General features: G+C 42.2%; 1 protein-coding gene across 2 annotated transcripts in view; it reads left to right on the forward strand.

Moving 5' to 3' along the window:
• The window catches only part of IBTK (inhibitor of Bruton tyrosine kinase), a 109122-nt gene that overhangs the window by 37433 nt on the left and 55836 nt on the right, over nt 1-15853 (forward strand). For both annotated transcript variants that reach the window (XR_007773972.1, XM_050950088.1), the window contains exons 14-20: nt 1573-1655; nt 1745-1782; nt 3503-3599; nt 4246-4347; nt 5082-5199; nt 7413-7473; nt 9054-9181. Coding sequence is in view for 1 of the 2 variants with exons in the window: in XM_050950088.1 (XP_050806045.1) it covers nt 1573-1655; nt 1745-1782; nt 3503-3599; nt 4246-4347; nt 5082-5199; nt 7413-7473; nt 9054-9181 (627 nt within the window). In the remaining variant the exon portion in view is untranslated. The remainder of the gene's footprint in view (nt 1-1572; nt 1656-1744; nt 1783-3502; nt 3600-4245; nt 4348-5081; nt 5200-7412; nt 7474-9053; nt 9182-15853) is intronic.

Here is a 15853-nt window from a genome sequence, read left to right on the forward strand (position 1 = left end):
GTCAGTCCTCCAAGCCTACAACAAATTAATGGATGTACTGTTCTGGGCTGAAGCACAATCAAATGAAAATCATTCTGACAATGCTGAGTTAAATGCCAGTGCTTAGCAGGTGTTTTCTTGCATGGCAAAGAAGCTCAGACAATACTACTGCTATGGGAAAGAGTCAAGCAATGTAGCAAAAACTGCTCAAAAGTTTCAACAACATTCAGCAGGGTTCCTAAAAGTTGTGTGTATATTTGACCCTGCACAAATGCATTGTTGATGGTGGATTTATTTCCCCTAATGCAATATCTGGCTTTGACAAGAATTGTAGGTTGGAGATTCCTGCTTACAAAAATAATGCAAAAGAAGCGGACTGTAATTTGCCTGTGCCACAGTTTTGAAACTCAGTGGGAAAGCAGAATCCCCCATCTCGCAAGGCTAGCTCGGCGCTATTTGACAATTCCAACAAACTCTGTGGATGTAGAGAGAGCTGTGTTTGAACATGAACAGGTGTTTTCAGCGTAGAGACAGAATGAGGAAAGACGCAGTTGCTGCATGCTCCATATTGATGTTCAATTAATGACGTTAGGAACCAGAACTTTTTTTTTTCCGCTTGCTTTTGTTAACTTAAGGCAGTGGCTCTAAAGTATGAGGCTACCAATGGAGATCACTATCCTACAAAACCATATCAGATGCCCATATCTACTAAGCAGGGAGTTGAACTCTGAGTGTTATTTGCTGCTGTAAAGTGTCCATCAATAAATTCTGTCAAGTTTTGACAGACCTTTATTTTATTGAAACAAGCTAATCATTGCATCTGGAGGGGAAGGGAGCCCTCACCCCCTAAAGTAACTCCTCCACCTGCAGTTGCAGAGTGATGGGGGAAGGAAATGAGTGCATATGGCGGGGGAGTGCAGAGCTTTCTGCAGCTGGGAGAGGTACTCAAGAGCAGCTGTGCATAGGAAGAGGAAGTCCTGTCCCTCCCCAGCCTGACCGGGACTAGCAGCTAGGTCCTTTTAGAAAGTTCCAAAGCTCCTGCCCAGCCCAAAGCTTCCTGCAGCAGGGAGAGGTCCCTGGAGATGGGTCTGGCCTCCTCTTGAGAGGGGCTATTTAGGGGAAGAGGAAGTCTGTCCCTCCCCAACCTGGTGAGGACTGGCAGCTAGGAGCCCCTTGCTGGGCTGCTCCTGGCAGCACAGGGGAGATCATACCCACCTCCTGCCTCTGCAGGAAGCTCGGCTGCTGCCGCCTTCAGACCACAATCTTGAGAAGCAATAATTGGACGATAGAATTGATTTGGGAGGAAATCCTCTTCACTAGTTAGCTTGGCTTTTGACTAGCTTGGCTTTTTATTGAATTTTTTTTTTAAATCCTTTTAAGACTGCTAAGAAGTCTTGTTTGTTATGTTTACCATCATAAAGGTAGGTGTATTGTGTTTCTAGTTAAATATTTGTACTTTCCCTCCCATCTTTGAGAGGACAAGAAGCCTAATCCTGTCAAAGCTGGTTTCAAGCACAAAAGAGAAATGAACTGTTTATAGGTCTTATGTTTGTTAATAATTTCAGGATTATAACTGTTCTGAATGTCTTGTAGTTCATACCTCTGTGATGTGACCATGAAATCTATAGATGGAAAGGAATTCCCTTGTCACAAATGTGTACTCTGTGCAAGACTTGGTATGTATGTAATATCTGTAGATTCTTTTGTTCACAGTAACTTGCCTCTCTTATGATGTCTCAGAATGAGCTTTTTTTTTTCTTTGCAGACTACTTTCATAGGATGTTAAGCAGCTCTTGGATTGAGGTAAGGTTTTCATTTGAAAATGTGTGTGCTGCATTAGTTGTTTTTCATTAATGTAAGTAAATGAAGATTTTCTTCTCTCTCTCAAATGAGATTTTGCCATTACCTGGAATGTAAATTAAAATACAGTTTGTGTAAAAATCGTAAGAAAATGGGAAATTTTAGCAGAAACACTAATTTTGAACCATTCAGAAACTGTATTCAATAAAAAAAAAATCATAAATATTATGAGCCATGGTAATTTTATGTAAAAGCATACTTTGAGTTAGTAAATATATTGCTATCTTAGAAATTTCTACTGCAACTAATCTGTAGTATTATAAAACCACCTCAGTGAGTTTGAGCTTCTGGTATCCTTGGAGGTGTATTAAACTTCCTTTGTGCGGTAGGTCTTAATAAATGGCATGTAGATAATATTAGTCTTCAAATAGTGTCCCTGTGAGTGCTCCACTTCAGGTGTGCTCACACCCCATCTGCCTTTAATCAGAGATTTTTTGATAGTAGTGCCTGTTTGGGCTGCACTTCATTGTGCCCTACTCTGAGATTACATATGACTATGTGAGCAAACCTCCCTGAGTTCCTTCTCACCTCCCTTGGCCTGAGATGGAGGATTAGTGTGCCTTACTTTCAAAGTCTCTTAGCCTAGTTTCCCTTCTTTATTTTATTGTTTTTCTTTAGTTATTTTATTTACTTTTGTATATTGGGATTTAGGAGGATTTTGTCTTTATCCCTTTCCTCTTTGGGCAAGGGGTGCCTTCCCCTGCTAGATGCCATTGCCCAGGGTATGCTAGGCTCATTTCAAGCAGTGCATCTCTTGCTGGGAGTCCTTCCCAGTCAGTGACCTGCACTCCCATTTTATCCACTACTTGGGAGAGTCTCATATCCTGCAAAAGTGCTCCATCTGCTCTACTTTTTTAAGGAGAGAGCAATTAAAAATGGGGAGCTAAAACCGAGGCTCTTAACGATGGAATGTTCCTTGCAACTGGCCTCAGGTCCAGGCCAGGAGACACCCCTCGCCTCCCTTCTTCCCCCCAACCGAAACATCAGTAACTGAATGAACACTGTGCCCTGTCAATTTCAGCACATTCACCTGTGTTTACCCAAGGTAAATTCATGAAGAAAACCCATAGAAAATGGAGTCATTTTCCCCAGAAAGAGTCCATCTCAAAAAGACCTCAGTCCCTATGGAGACCACTGTGGGACCTTATGTCGCACCCTGGGTATGGCTGAGGCTCCAGACATTCTTAGTACCAATCCTGTGCCTGGGACTGCGGGCTCAGCACAGAAAAAAAGACAACAAGCATGCTTTGTATTGAGACCTTCGGTGCCACACAAGCAGGACACTGCATCATGGAAGCGTTCCACCACTAAGAGAACTATACTCACAACTCCTATATGTCTACATCTAAGTTGACCACTAAGATGGCCTTGGTACCCGAAGATGCCATGTTTCCAATATGGTCTCAGCATCCCCCAAGTCATCCTCATGAGCACTGACTACTTTGGTCAGAACAGACTTGCCAAAGCAGCATATAGCGTCGGTACTGATAACTGAATAGGGTCCCATGCTTCAAACCTATCCAGTACTGCAGGAGTTGAGATTTTTGAGAGATCTACTTGTTTTAGAGGAACCAGAGTTTTCCTTGTAATTCCTTGTAATCACCTTTGATTTTTAAATGGGCAGTTTTTGAAATTGTACTCTTCTTATCCCTTTTTCCTTTAGGCATCCTGTTGTGCAGCTCTGGAAATGCCAATCCATTCTGACATACTGCAGGTGATCCTGGATTACATCTATACAGATGAAGCTCCCGCAATAAAAGGTGCTGCCAATATATTTGTTTCTGGAAATTGTAGCATTGGGTGCATGAACAATTGACAACGAGTTTTTAAAAGCAATAAATTTCAGCTTGATCTCTTTCAAATAATTCTGCTATTTTCATTTTAAAAAACAAGGAAAAGACACCTGAAGGAAGCAGAAAGTTTGGATATTATGCACTTTCAAATTAGAGACATTCTTGTGATGTGAGGGGAAGTGGTACAGTAAGTACCACAATTAGATGACATTTTTTACTAAAAAGATACTGTATTGCCTTTTGAATCATATGTATTATGTGGTAAACCCCTAACAATATGATATCATTTTATACTTTGGGAGTTAGTTGTGGTTTTATCACGTGTTGTCCCCCCCCCACCTTTGTTTTGCTGAAGACACCATGATCTGCTGCTTTTCCCACATGCACCTCCGTGTTTTCTTCTGTGTTGCCCCTTATACATAAGAAAAACTTTCTCTACAAGATTTGCAAAGCCACTACCACCTTGTCCTATTTTAAATCCCACTTCACAAACTACGTCTGCCTTGATGCCCACAAATAACAGTGGAGCAAACTGGCCTTTGTTGGAACTTTTCTGAAGCATTTTTCTACTTACCCAGTCATCTTTCTCATGCAATTTTTCTTTATTTTCCAGACTCTCAAAATGTGGAATTTATTTGTAATGTTCTGGTGGTAGCAGACCAACTCCTTGTATCTCGATTGAAAGAAATGTGTGAAGTAGCGATTACTGAAAAACGTGAGTGTTTTACTATGTTTCTTAATGAAGTGGCTTCATTTTTTTTGTTTTGTTAAAATAAACCCAGTTGTTTAGAAGGTAAGGGTTGAGCTTTTCTTGTGAGTTGCAGTATGACTCTTCTTAACTCTGACTGTGGCTATGGAAAGGAAGGAGTGAATCTCCAGTTCATGTCACTGTTCTCTCTTGCCTGGACATCTGTAGCCACACCCGCTTCAGACTGCTCAACATTCTAGAGCTAAAATTATCTTCTTGGTGTGAAACTTCAATCATGTCACTTCACTTCAAGTATCTTTACTTCTGTGTCTCTTACCTCATCAAATTCAAACTCCTTGTCCTCACTTTTTTATGGGAAAATATTGGAGTTTAAGCTTTGTTAACAATATAAATTTATTCATGTTACTGTTTTAACCTATGTTTCTCACTCCCTTTGTCTGTTAGCTCCATTTCCAAAACTGATCTGTGTTTAGATTGTAGGCTTTTCATAGCTGGGACTATCTTTTCTATTTCCGTAAAGCATCAGTCAAATTCATGCTACATAAGTGTTGCCTTGGGTGGAGTCAGGGCCACTTAAGCATTTGTGCTTCTGTCTAATGAACCAGCAAAAGGTTTTATTTTTATTCTTTTTCATAACCTGATTTTCCCCCATTCGTACTGTATATCTTGAAGTAATAAGTGATTACAAAACAAAATTGCAGTATGTTGTCTAGTTAAGTCTGTGATGTTTCTTCTTCCAGTTACTTTAAAGAATGCTGCCGAGCTGCTGGAGTTTTCAGCAACATACAGCGCTGAACAGTTAAAACTATCCTGCTTGCAGTTCATAGGACTAAATATGGCAGCCTTGCTTGAAGCGAGGTAAGAGTGGATGTAGGTGTTACAGTATGCAATACTGTAAAAGTGTGGAACTTTTAGAAGAATTATCAGGAAATGTTACATGAGTCATAGTTGAGAATATAACCAAAAATCCTCAGCTGCACTGGTATTCACTTGTGCTGAAACTACTGTTCCCTATCTTGCAAGTTATGTACCTGTTTCACCTGTACTCCAACCCATAATAAAACGTTACTTCTGTAATCCTGAGGCAAAAAGAGCCTGTTCCAAAGCCCATTGAGATAAGTCAATAGGAGCCTTTCCATTGATGTGGGCTTTGAATCAGGCCTAAGAATGGAGACCTGCAAGGTAGTTCTGGAAGACATTTCAAAATGGTTATAAGTAGGGCTAGGCGAAATTTTTGAGACAAATAGTTTATTTGCTGAACAACCCTAAATTTATCACTGTTTTTGCCTGAGATTTTTGGATATAAAAAGGTTTTTTTTTTCCCCCAAGATCAGCTTCAGGAAACTGTTTGTCTTTCCATTGCGCTCTCTAACTTTAGCCGAGGAGCTAGGGCACTTGCCAGGGATTTGGAAAACGCAGGTTTGAATCCCTGCTCTGGAGTAGGGACTTGAATCCCTCCTCTGAATCAAGCAGGGAAGATTTGAATCCACACCTCCTACCTCCCAGTGGAATGCCTTAATCACCAGGCTATTGAATCGTTCTCACTTTGTCCCTCTATTTGGCTCAATTAATATTTGAGTATTTATACAAAGTGGAACAGCTTCAAGAGCAGAGATCGAGAGTAACGTACTCTGAAATAGCCTAGCACCTGGCAGGGAGAGATGTGAGTTCAAGTCCCTATTTCAGAGTAGGGATTCAAACCTGAGTTGCCCACATCCCACGCGAATTCCCTGAGCTTTGGGCTACGTATTAAAGGGGTGAGGGGAGGAGAGGGTTGGAGGAACGCCTAGTTTCTTGAAGCTGGACCAAAACAAACTTTTCCAATTCGCTGACATATGCCAAACATTTTTGGAACAGACTATTTTCGGTGATTCTTTTCAGTTTAAACTGGACACTAGGAAGTTTAGACTTGAAATTAGACGAAGGTTTCTAAGCATTAGAGGAGTGAAGTTCTGGAACAGCCTTCCAAGGGGAATAGTGGGGGCAAAAGACATATCTGGCTTTAAGACTAAGCTTGATAAGTTTATGGAGGGGATGGTATGATGAGAGCCTAATTTTGGCAATTAATTTGACAATTGATCTTTGATTATCAGCAGGTAAGTACGCCCAGTGGTCTGTGATGGGATGTTAGATGGGGTGGGATCTGAGTTACTACAGAGAATTCTTTCCTGGGTGCTGGCTGGTGAGTCTTGCCCACATGCTCAGGGTTTAACTAATCGCCATATTTGGGGTCAGGAAGGAATTTTCCTCCAGGGCAGATTGGCAGAGGCCCTGGAGGTTTTTCACCTTCCTCTGCAGCATGGGGCACGGGTCACTTGCTGGAGGATTTTCTGCAGCTTGAGGTGTTCAAACCACAATTAGAGGACTTCAGTAACTCCGACGTAGGTTAGGCATTTGTTGCAGGAGTGGGTGGGTGAGATTCTGTGGCCTGCATTGTGCAGGAGATCAGACTAGATGATCATAATGGTCCCTTCTGACCTTAAAGTCTATGAATCTCTGAGTCTATAATTTGCTGGTCCAACTAAAAACCCAGTTTACTCAGCTCTAGTCATGAGCATCATGTTGGTATTTTTTACATACATGATAGTTGTTGCAGTTTCAGTGTAAACAATTTCTCTTTAAAATAATTGCTTTATTCACACATAGTAGGTTTATGATATGTTACAAGCAAGTTAATGAGATTAAAGCAAAGACCTCAATTTTTATTACCTGCAACAATAATTTTACTTAAAGGGTTAATCTGCACCATATCCCAAACAAGCTCATTGTGTAGCAAATTGATTTAAAAAAAACAAAAACTTGTTTACTAGAAGCTATTTAATGCCTTGGATTGTTAGAATATATCGCAAAGGAGCCAAACAAGTAGGCAAAAGGTAGATGAGAAAGTACTTTAACATTTGATGATACAGCTAAAGTAGGATGTTAGTGCCCATCACCATAATATCTAATGCTATCACCTCTACATATGTGTACCCTGAACTGTGATTATATGAATCCTGTTGAACAAATGTCCTTCAGTTTGAATCAAATGGTAAATGAGACCAAGGCTATAACTATGTATCTTAATTTAGGACTCTGGACGTCTTAAGTGATGAAGTTTTAAAGGACCTTTCTGTGTCTTACAGAAAAATGGTAAGCTATGCCTAGTTCAGTGAAAAGTGACTACTTTTAAAATAAACATTGAGTTAAGCTGATAAATATATGCCAAATGCTCAACGGGTGGGTGGTGGGATGTTAATCTAGAAATAAATTTAATCTGTATTTTCTGAATTCTTCTTTACTTCTGAAATTTTCTGATAGTTACACATTTATTGCCACCGCAACATGCGTAATTCTGAGTTCCATTAATACTATCAGTCATATGCATTTAATGGTATTAATGGCACCACAAAACGTATGTTCTAAATTGGCTTTAGTGAACAAACAAGTGTCAGGTAATTCTATGCAGAGGAAGAATTTGTGGTGTGTGGGGAAGAGGTAACACTTCCATTTTTTAGCAGAATTGGTAGCTTCAAAGAGCATCAAATTCTGCTTTCCTGTTCTAATATTAGTAGGGCAGTGTAAGAAGAATTAATATTAAGTGAAATAAAAGAAATGAGTGAAACTTTGCTAGTAAGCAAGGCAGAGTCAGCATACAGTATAAACTATTTTTCTTCTTTCATACTTTAATGGTAAGAGATTGTGATGTGTGCATAAATCTGTGCCATTCTTCTATGAAGTATTCTAGTCAGTTTAAATTAAGTGAGTTCTGAACCTCTGTTTTCTTGAAAAGAATTCGAGAATGTGTGGTGTGTGGATCTGCGAGTGTTTGTGTGTGTGGTTTTTTTTTTGTTTGTTTTTAAATTATAAATTTCCTTGGGCTTGTAGGCTGTAGTGCATAATGGTAATATTACCTGGATTCTAAAATTATGTATTCAAGTGATTATAATCTGGTACAGAGGTTCTCAAACTGGGGTCCGTGGACCACCAGTGGTCTGCGGATAGTTCCCTCTAAGGTGTGCACCTGGGTGGCTGCACACAAGAGAATGGCGGGTTACCCCCCTAATTAGTGGAGCCGCACAGGCGTGGCTCCACTAATTAGGTGCCTGGACCCTGGGGAAGATGCATATGTACGGTGACCTAGCAGCCTTGGGGGGGAATAGATGATAGATGGGAGGGGGCAGTGGGGTGAGAAGAGGGAGTGAGGGGAATTTGGGACGTGTGGGGCTATGGTGGCCAGAGATAGAGGCGACTTTCCCTAGTTCCAGGTCTGTGGCTGCTGGAGAGAGATGGCCCTCCTCCCCAGCCTCAGCTCTGTGGCTGCTGTGGCGTGGGAGAGACCTCCATCCTTCCCAACCCCAGCTTGAGGGCTGCTGCAGTAGGGGAGAGAGGGCACATCCATCACATTAGAAAGGTAAGACTACTGATATTAAAATATGAGTTGTGTGCTGTTATTTCTAGAACAAAAAAAGTTAATTATTATTAAGTTTTTTTTGTTTTTGTTTTTATGTAGTGCTTTTATCCAAACTGCATTACAATAGTTAGCTAGCTAATGGTACAAACAACATTTGGAAAGATCATTAAGTGGTCCGCCGAGACCCTTTGCAATTTTCAAGTGGTCCGTGAAAAACAGAAGTTTGAGAATCACTGATCTTGTACTTCTGCAAGAAATAGTATGCTTTCTAGTACACAGCTTAAGAGGAGCAGTGTAACATTAACTTTTGATATCGCAGATTCCAGCTATGGTCAGGAGAGTGATTACTCCATATCAAGATGGACCTGACATCAGTCCTTTGGAGCCTGATGACAGAGAAAACTTTGTCTTTTTGAAAGAAGAAACGAATACAGAACTAACATCTCAGTGAGTCTTATGTTTTCTTTCTTTGATTGTTGAAATAGTTGGCCTCTAGTTCTTGGTATTCATCACTCTTAACAAGTGAACTACACATAGCAGTATCTTTTTTTGTTGGATACCAGTTAGCTCTTTTCACAGCTAAAAGTCAAGAGGACTATGCCAGACTGGGGAAGACGCTCAAAGAAATCGAGGCTCAGGTGATCTTCAGTGGGATTCTGCCAGTTCCTAGAGCAGGGCGACGAAGGAGTGACAAGATTATGGCGATCAACAGACGGCTCAGGCATTGGTGTTATAAGGAGGGCTTTGGGATGTACGGTCATTGGGAAGCGTTTACGGATAGACAACTGTTCGCTCAGGATGGACTTCATCTAAGTAAGGAGGGAAATAGAATTCTAGGATGGAGGCTCGCCGACCTCATCAAGAGAGCTTTAAACTAGGAAGTTGGGGGAGATGGTTGAGAGATGTTCAGGAGATCTCCACGCCGGAATATAACCTGGAGAGGGAAGTAAACAAAGTGAGAGGGGATACCCTTGCGGACCAAAGAATTGATCGGAGAAGGAATAGTGGAGTAGAAACCAGAGTAACGGGTGATGCTGGTGGTAGATGGTCTGTGCACGACGGGGGAAAGAATGTCACTGATGCCAAACGCCAAAAATTAAAATGTCTGTACACTAATGCGAGGAGCCTAGGTAACAAGATGGAGGAACTGGAGCTACTGGTGCAGGAAGTGAAACCGGATATTATAGGGATAACAGAAACCTAGTGGAATAGTACTCATGACTGGAGTACAGGTATTGAAGGCTATGTGCTGTTTAGAAAAGACAGGAAGAAAGGCAAAGGTGGTGGAGTAGCTTTGTACATCAATGATGAGATTAACTGTAATGAAATAAGAAGCGATGGAATGGATAAGACAGAGTCTGTCTGGGCAAAAATCACACTGGGTAAAAAAGCAACTAGAGCTTCCCCTGAGATAGTGCTTGGGGTGTGCTGTAGACCACCGGGATCTGATTTGGATATGGATAGAGACCTCTTTAATGTCTTTAATGAAGTAAACACAAAGGGGAAATGTGTGATTATGGGAGACTTCAACTTCCCGGATATAGACTGGAGGACGAGTGCTTGCAAGAATAATAGGGGTCAGATTTTTCTGGATATGATAGCGGATGGATTTCTTCATCAAGTAGTTGAAGTACCTATGAGAAGGGATGCCATTTTAGATTTGGTTTTGGTGAGCAGTGAGGTCCTCGTAGAAGAAATGGTGGTAGGGGACAACCTTGGTTCGAGTGATCATGAGCTGATTCAGTTCAAACTAGATGGAAGGATAAACAAATGTAGATCTGGGATTAGGGTTTTCGACTTCTCGAGGGCTAATTTTAAAGAGTTAAGGAAATTAGTTAGGGAAGTGGATTGGACGGAGGAACTTGTGGATTTAAATGCGGAGGAGGCCTGGAATTACTTTAAGTCGCAGCTGCGGAAATTGTCGGAAGCCTGCATCCCAAGAAAGGGGAAAAAAACCATGGGCAGGAGTTGTAGGCCAAGCTGGATGAGCAAGCAACTCAGAGAGGGGATTAGAAAAAAGCAGAACTCTTACAGGGAGTGGAAGAAAGGCGGGATTAGCAAGGGAAGCTACCTTGGTGAGGTCAGAACATGTAGGGATAAAGTGAGGAAGGCTAAAAGCCGCATTGAACTGGACCTTGCAAAGGGAATCAAAACCAATAGTAAAAGGTTCTACAGCCACATAAATAAGAAGAAAACAAAGAAAGAAGAAGTGGGGCCACTATACACTGAGGATGGAATGGAGGTTAAGGATAACCTAGGCATGGCCCAATATCTAAATAAGTACTTTGCCTCAGTTTTTAATAAGACTAGTGAGGAGTTTAGCGATGATGAAGGGATGATAAACGGGAACGTGGATATGGAGGTGGATATTACCGCAACTGAGGTAGAGGCCAAACTTGAACAGCTTAATGGGACAAAATCGGAGGGCCTGGACAATCTCCATCCGAGGATATTAAGGGAACTGGCGCATGAAATTGCGAGCCCGTTAGCGAGAATTTTTAAGCAATCGATAAACTCGGGGGTTGTGCCGTACGACTGGAGGATTGCTGACGTAGTTCCTATTTTTAAGAAAGGGAATAAAAGTGATCCGAGTAATTATAGGCCTGTTAGCTTGACGTCTGTAGTATGTAAGGTCTTAGAAAAAATTTTAAGGGAGAAAGTAGTTAAGGACATAGAGGTCAATGGTAATTGGGACGAATTGCAACATGGATTTACTAAAGGTAGATCGTCCCAAACCAATCTGATCTTCTTCTTTGAGAAGGTGACGGATTACTTAGATAAAGGAAATGCGGTAGATATAATTTACCTCGATTTCAGTAAGAAGTTTAACACGGTTCCACATGGGGAACTGTTAGTTAAATTGGAAAAGATGGGAATGAATATGAAAGTTGTAAGGTGGATAAGGAACTGGTTAAAGGGGAGACTCCAGCGGGTCGTATTGAAGGGTGAACTGTCAAGCTGGAAGGAGGTCACTAGTGGAGTCCCTCAAGGATCGGTTTTGGGACCGATCTTATTTAACCTTTTTATTACTGACCTTGGCACAAAGAGCGGGAATGTGCTAATAAAGTTTGCGGATGACACAAAGCTGGGGGGTATTGCTAACACGGAGAAGGACAGGGATACTATTCAGGAAGATCTGGACCACCTTGTAAACTGGAGTAATAGTAATAGGATGAAATACAATAGTGAAAAGTGCAAGGTCATGCACTTAGGGATTAATAATAAGAATTTTAGATATACGTTGGGGACGCATCAGTTGGAAGCGACAGAGGAGGAGAAGGACGTTGGGGTATTGGTTGATAGCAGGATGACTATGAGCCACCAATGCGATACGGCTGTTAAAAAAGCAAATGCGATTTTAGGATGCTTCAGGCGAGGTATTTCCAGCAAGGATAAGGAGGTGTTAGTACCGTTATATAAGGCGCTGGTGAGACCCCATCTGGAATATTGTGTGCAGTTCTGGTGTCCCATGTTCAAGAAGGATGAATTGAAACTGGAACAGGTCCAGAGACGGGCTACTAGGCTGATCCGAGGAATGGAAAACTTGCCTTATGAAAGGAGACTCAAAGAGCTTGGCTTGTTTAGCCTGGCCAAAAGAAGGCTGCGGGGGGATATGCTTGCTCTATATAAATATATCAGGGGGGTTAACGTTAGGGAGGGAGAGGAATTATTTAAGTTTAGTACTAATGTAGGCACGAGGACGAATGGGTACAAACTGGATATAAGGAAGTTTAGACTTGAAATTAGACGAAGGTTTCTAACCATTAGGGGAGTGAAGTTCTGGAACAGCCTTCCGAGGGAAGTAGTGGGGGCAAAAGACTTTTCTGGCTTTAAGACTAAGCTTGATAAGTATATTGAGGGGATGTTATGATAGTATAGTTTAATTTGGGCAATTGATCTTGGATTATCACCAGATAAGTCTGCTCAGTGGTCTGCGGGGAGATGTTGGATGGGATGGGAACTGAGTTACTGCAGAGAATTCCTTCTTGGGTGCTGGCTGGTGAGTCTTGCCCACATGCTCAGGGTTTAGCTGATCGCCATATTTGGGGTCGGGAAGGAATTTTCCTCCAGGGCGGATTGGCAGGGGCCCTGGAGGTTTTTCGCCTTCCCCTGCAGCGTGGGGCATGGGTCGCTTGCTGGTGGATTCTCTGCAGCTTGAGGTCTTCAAACCAATTTTGAGAATTTCAATAACTCAGTCCGGGGTTGTTATAAAAGTGGATGGGTAGGGTTCTGTGGCCTGCCTTGTGCAGGAGGTCAGACTAGATGATCATATTGGTCCCTTCTGACCTATGAGTCTAAGAGCACTGGATAGAGTTAAAATACAAAAATAGAAGAAATGTGGAAGAAATGCAGGTTCCAGAATCGGTTTTCAAAGTCTTTTCAGTAATGAAGTACTCTCCTTCCATCTTTCTCAGTTAAAATGGGTTGAGCAAGGGTGGCAAAAGGAGCAGTTCAGAATGATGTTTAGGCTGAGTGGAGATGAGGGTAGTTATGTAGGCAGCAGCTGAGTTATGGAGCTGCTTGAAACTAAAGATAAGCATAAACTTTAAATGCAGTGGGGATAATCCAATGAAGTGATTCAAGGAGGAAGAGCAATGATGTCAAAAGGAGTGGGGTGGCAGTGTTTTGTATGGACTGTAGTTGGAATAGAAAGATGAGAGTGTAGATGGCTTGAGAGGAGAGTGTTAAAGTAATCAAAGCATGAGAAATAGGGAGTAAGAGGGGAATTAACAAATTTTAGAGACTAGAGGAAGAAGTGGCAAGATCCAGTGAATCTGGGTCTTGAGATTGGAGAAGATTTGAAAATGATTCCTAGTTGTGAGATTGTGTAGCAAGATGTATAGTGGTGTAATTAACAAAAAGGGTTCAAGAGCAGAAGGCTTTGAAGGAGACATGATAAACTCAGTTTTAGACTTGCCGAGTCCAGGAAGAGGTGTCAGAGGCAGGCACAGATCTGTGACTAGATGGAGCATGAGAGATCATGGGTAGAAGAGGATGCATTTGGCAGTAATCCATGTTCAAGTGGTAGCAGAAGCCATGGGAATGAATAAGATCACCAAAGAGAGAGGAGAGGACAACTAATTAATATTCTATGGAAAATCTGCATTTAGAAACACTGTTTAAGAAACCAAAATTAATGATAGTTGAGGGCTGGAGAAGTCTACATCTGCTGTACTGTATTAAAGCTCAATTTAAGAGAAATTTTATCTGCAAATGAGCCTCATACTACAAGCTTTAAAAAAAAATTCTTTTTTTCCATCTAAAATGTAAATAAGCATTTTCCCTTTGATGTCTGACCAGACTGACCTTAGGTTTTTCAGAGCTCTCTTTGCAGTGAAATGTGGTAGACTCCTGCTAGTTCCTTTTCTCCTCCCACTCATTCTGACTGGTGGCACTATTAGTAGAATTGTAGTAGGTAAAGTCAGGTGTATGCACAGAGTGCACCTAGATGTATGGAGTTCTGTGCGGCCACTACAAAGGAGTTGGGCACAATCAAGGAACTATGATGTGACTGGAATAACAGAAACTTGGTGGGGCAGTTCACATGACTGGAGCACTGTCATGGATGGCTGTAAACTGTTCGGGAAGGACAGGTATGGGAGGAAAAAGTGGAGGAGTTGCATTGTATGTAAGATAGCGGTATAATTGCTCAGAGGTCTAGTTTGAAACTGGAGAAAAGCCTGTTGAGAGTCTTTGGGTTAAGTTTAGAGGCGTGAGCAACAAGGATGATGTTGTGGTGGGCGTGTCCTATAGACCACAGGATCAGAAGGATGAGGTAGACGAGGCTTTCTTCAGACAACTAACTGAAGTTTCCAGATCACAGGCCCTGGTTCTAACTGGGGACTTCAATCACCCTGACATCTGCTAGGAGAGCAATACAGCAACACACAGACAATCCAGGAAGTTTTTGTAGAGTGTTGGAGACAACTGCTTGGTACAAGTGCTGGAGGAACCGACTAAGGGCCATGCTTCTCTTGACCTATTGCTCACAAACAGGGAAGAATTGGTGAGGGAAGTAGAAGTGGGTGGCGATCTAGGTAGCAGTGACCATGAAATGGTTGAGGAAGGAAAGGAAGAAGGAGAGTAGCAAAATATCGACCCTGAACTTCAGAAAAGCAGACTTAGACTCCCTTAGGGAACTGATGGGCAGGATCCCCTGGGAGGCTATTATGAGGGGGCAAGGAGTCCAGGAGAGCTGGTTGTATTTTAAAGAATCCTTATTGAGGGTGCAGGAACAGACCATCCCAATGTGCAGAAAGAGTAGCAGATATGGCAGGCGACAAGCTTGGTTTAACAGAGAAATCTTCAGTGAGCTTAAGCACAGAAAGGAAGCTTACAAGAAGTGGAAACTTGGACAGATGACTAGGGAGGAGTATAAAAATATTGCTCAAGTCACAGGGATGTAATCAGGAAGGCCACGGCACAGTTGGAGTTGCAGCTAGCAAGGGATGTGAAGGGTAACAAGAAGGGTCTCTACAGGTATGTTAGCAACAAGAAGGTGGTCAGGGAACGTGTGGGACCCTTACTGAATGGGGGAGGCAACCTAGTGACAGATGATGTGAAAAAAGCTGAAGTACTCAATCTTTTTTTGCCTCGGTCTTCAGAGACAAGGTCAGCTCCCAGACTGCTGCACTGGGCAGCATAGTATCATAGAATATCAGGGTTGGAAGGGACCTCAGGAGGTCATCTGGTCCAATCCCCGGCTCAAAGCAGGACCAGTCCCCAACTAAATCATCCCAGCCAGGGAAACTGAGTGCCTGGACCCTCAGATTAAGAGCCCGATGCTCTACCGACTGAGTTATGTGGACAAGGTCAGCAGCCCTTAGTGGCAAGGGAACAGGTTGAGAACTATTTAGAAAAGCTGGACATGCACAGTTCCTTGGTTCCAGATCTAATGCATCTGAGGGTGCTGAGGGAGTTGGCTGATGTGATTGCAGCGCCATTGGCCATTATCTTTGAAAATTTGTGGCAATCGGGGGAGTCCCGAATGATTGGAAAAAGGCAAATATAGTGCCCATATTTAAAAAAGGGAAGAAAGAGAACCTGGGGAACTACAGACTGGTCAGCCTCACTTCAGAACCCAACAAAATCATGGAGCAGGTCCTCAAGGAATCCATT

The sequence above is a fragment of the Gopherus flavomarginatus genome, chromosome 4 (genome assembly GCF_025201925.1).
Source record: "Gopherus flavomarginatus isolate rGopFla2 chromosome 4, rGopFla2.mat.asm, whole genome shotgun sequence".
Classification (NCBI taxonomy): domain Eukaryota; kingdom Metazoa; phylum Chordata; order Testudines; family Testudinidae; genus Gopherus; species Gopherus flavomarginatus.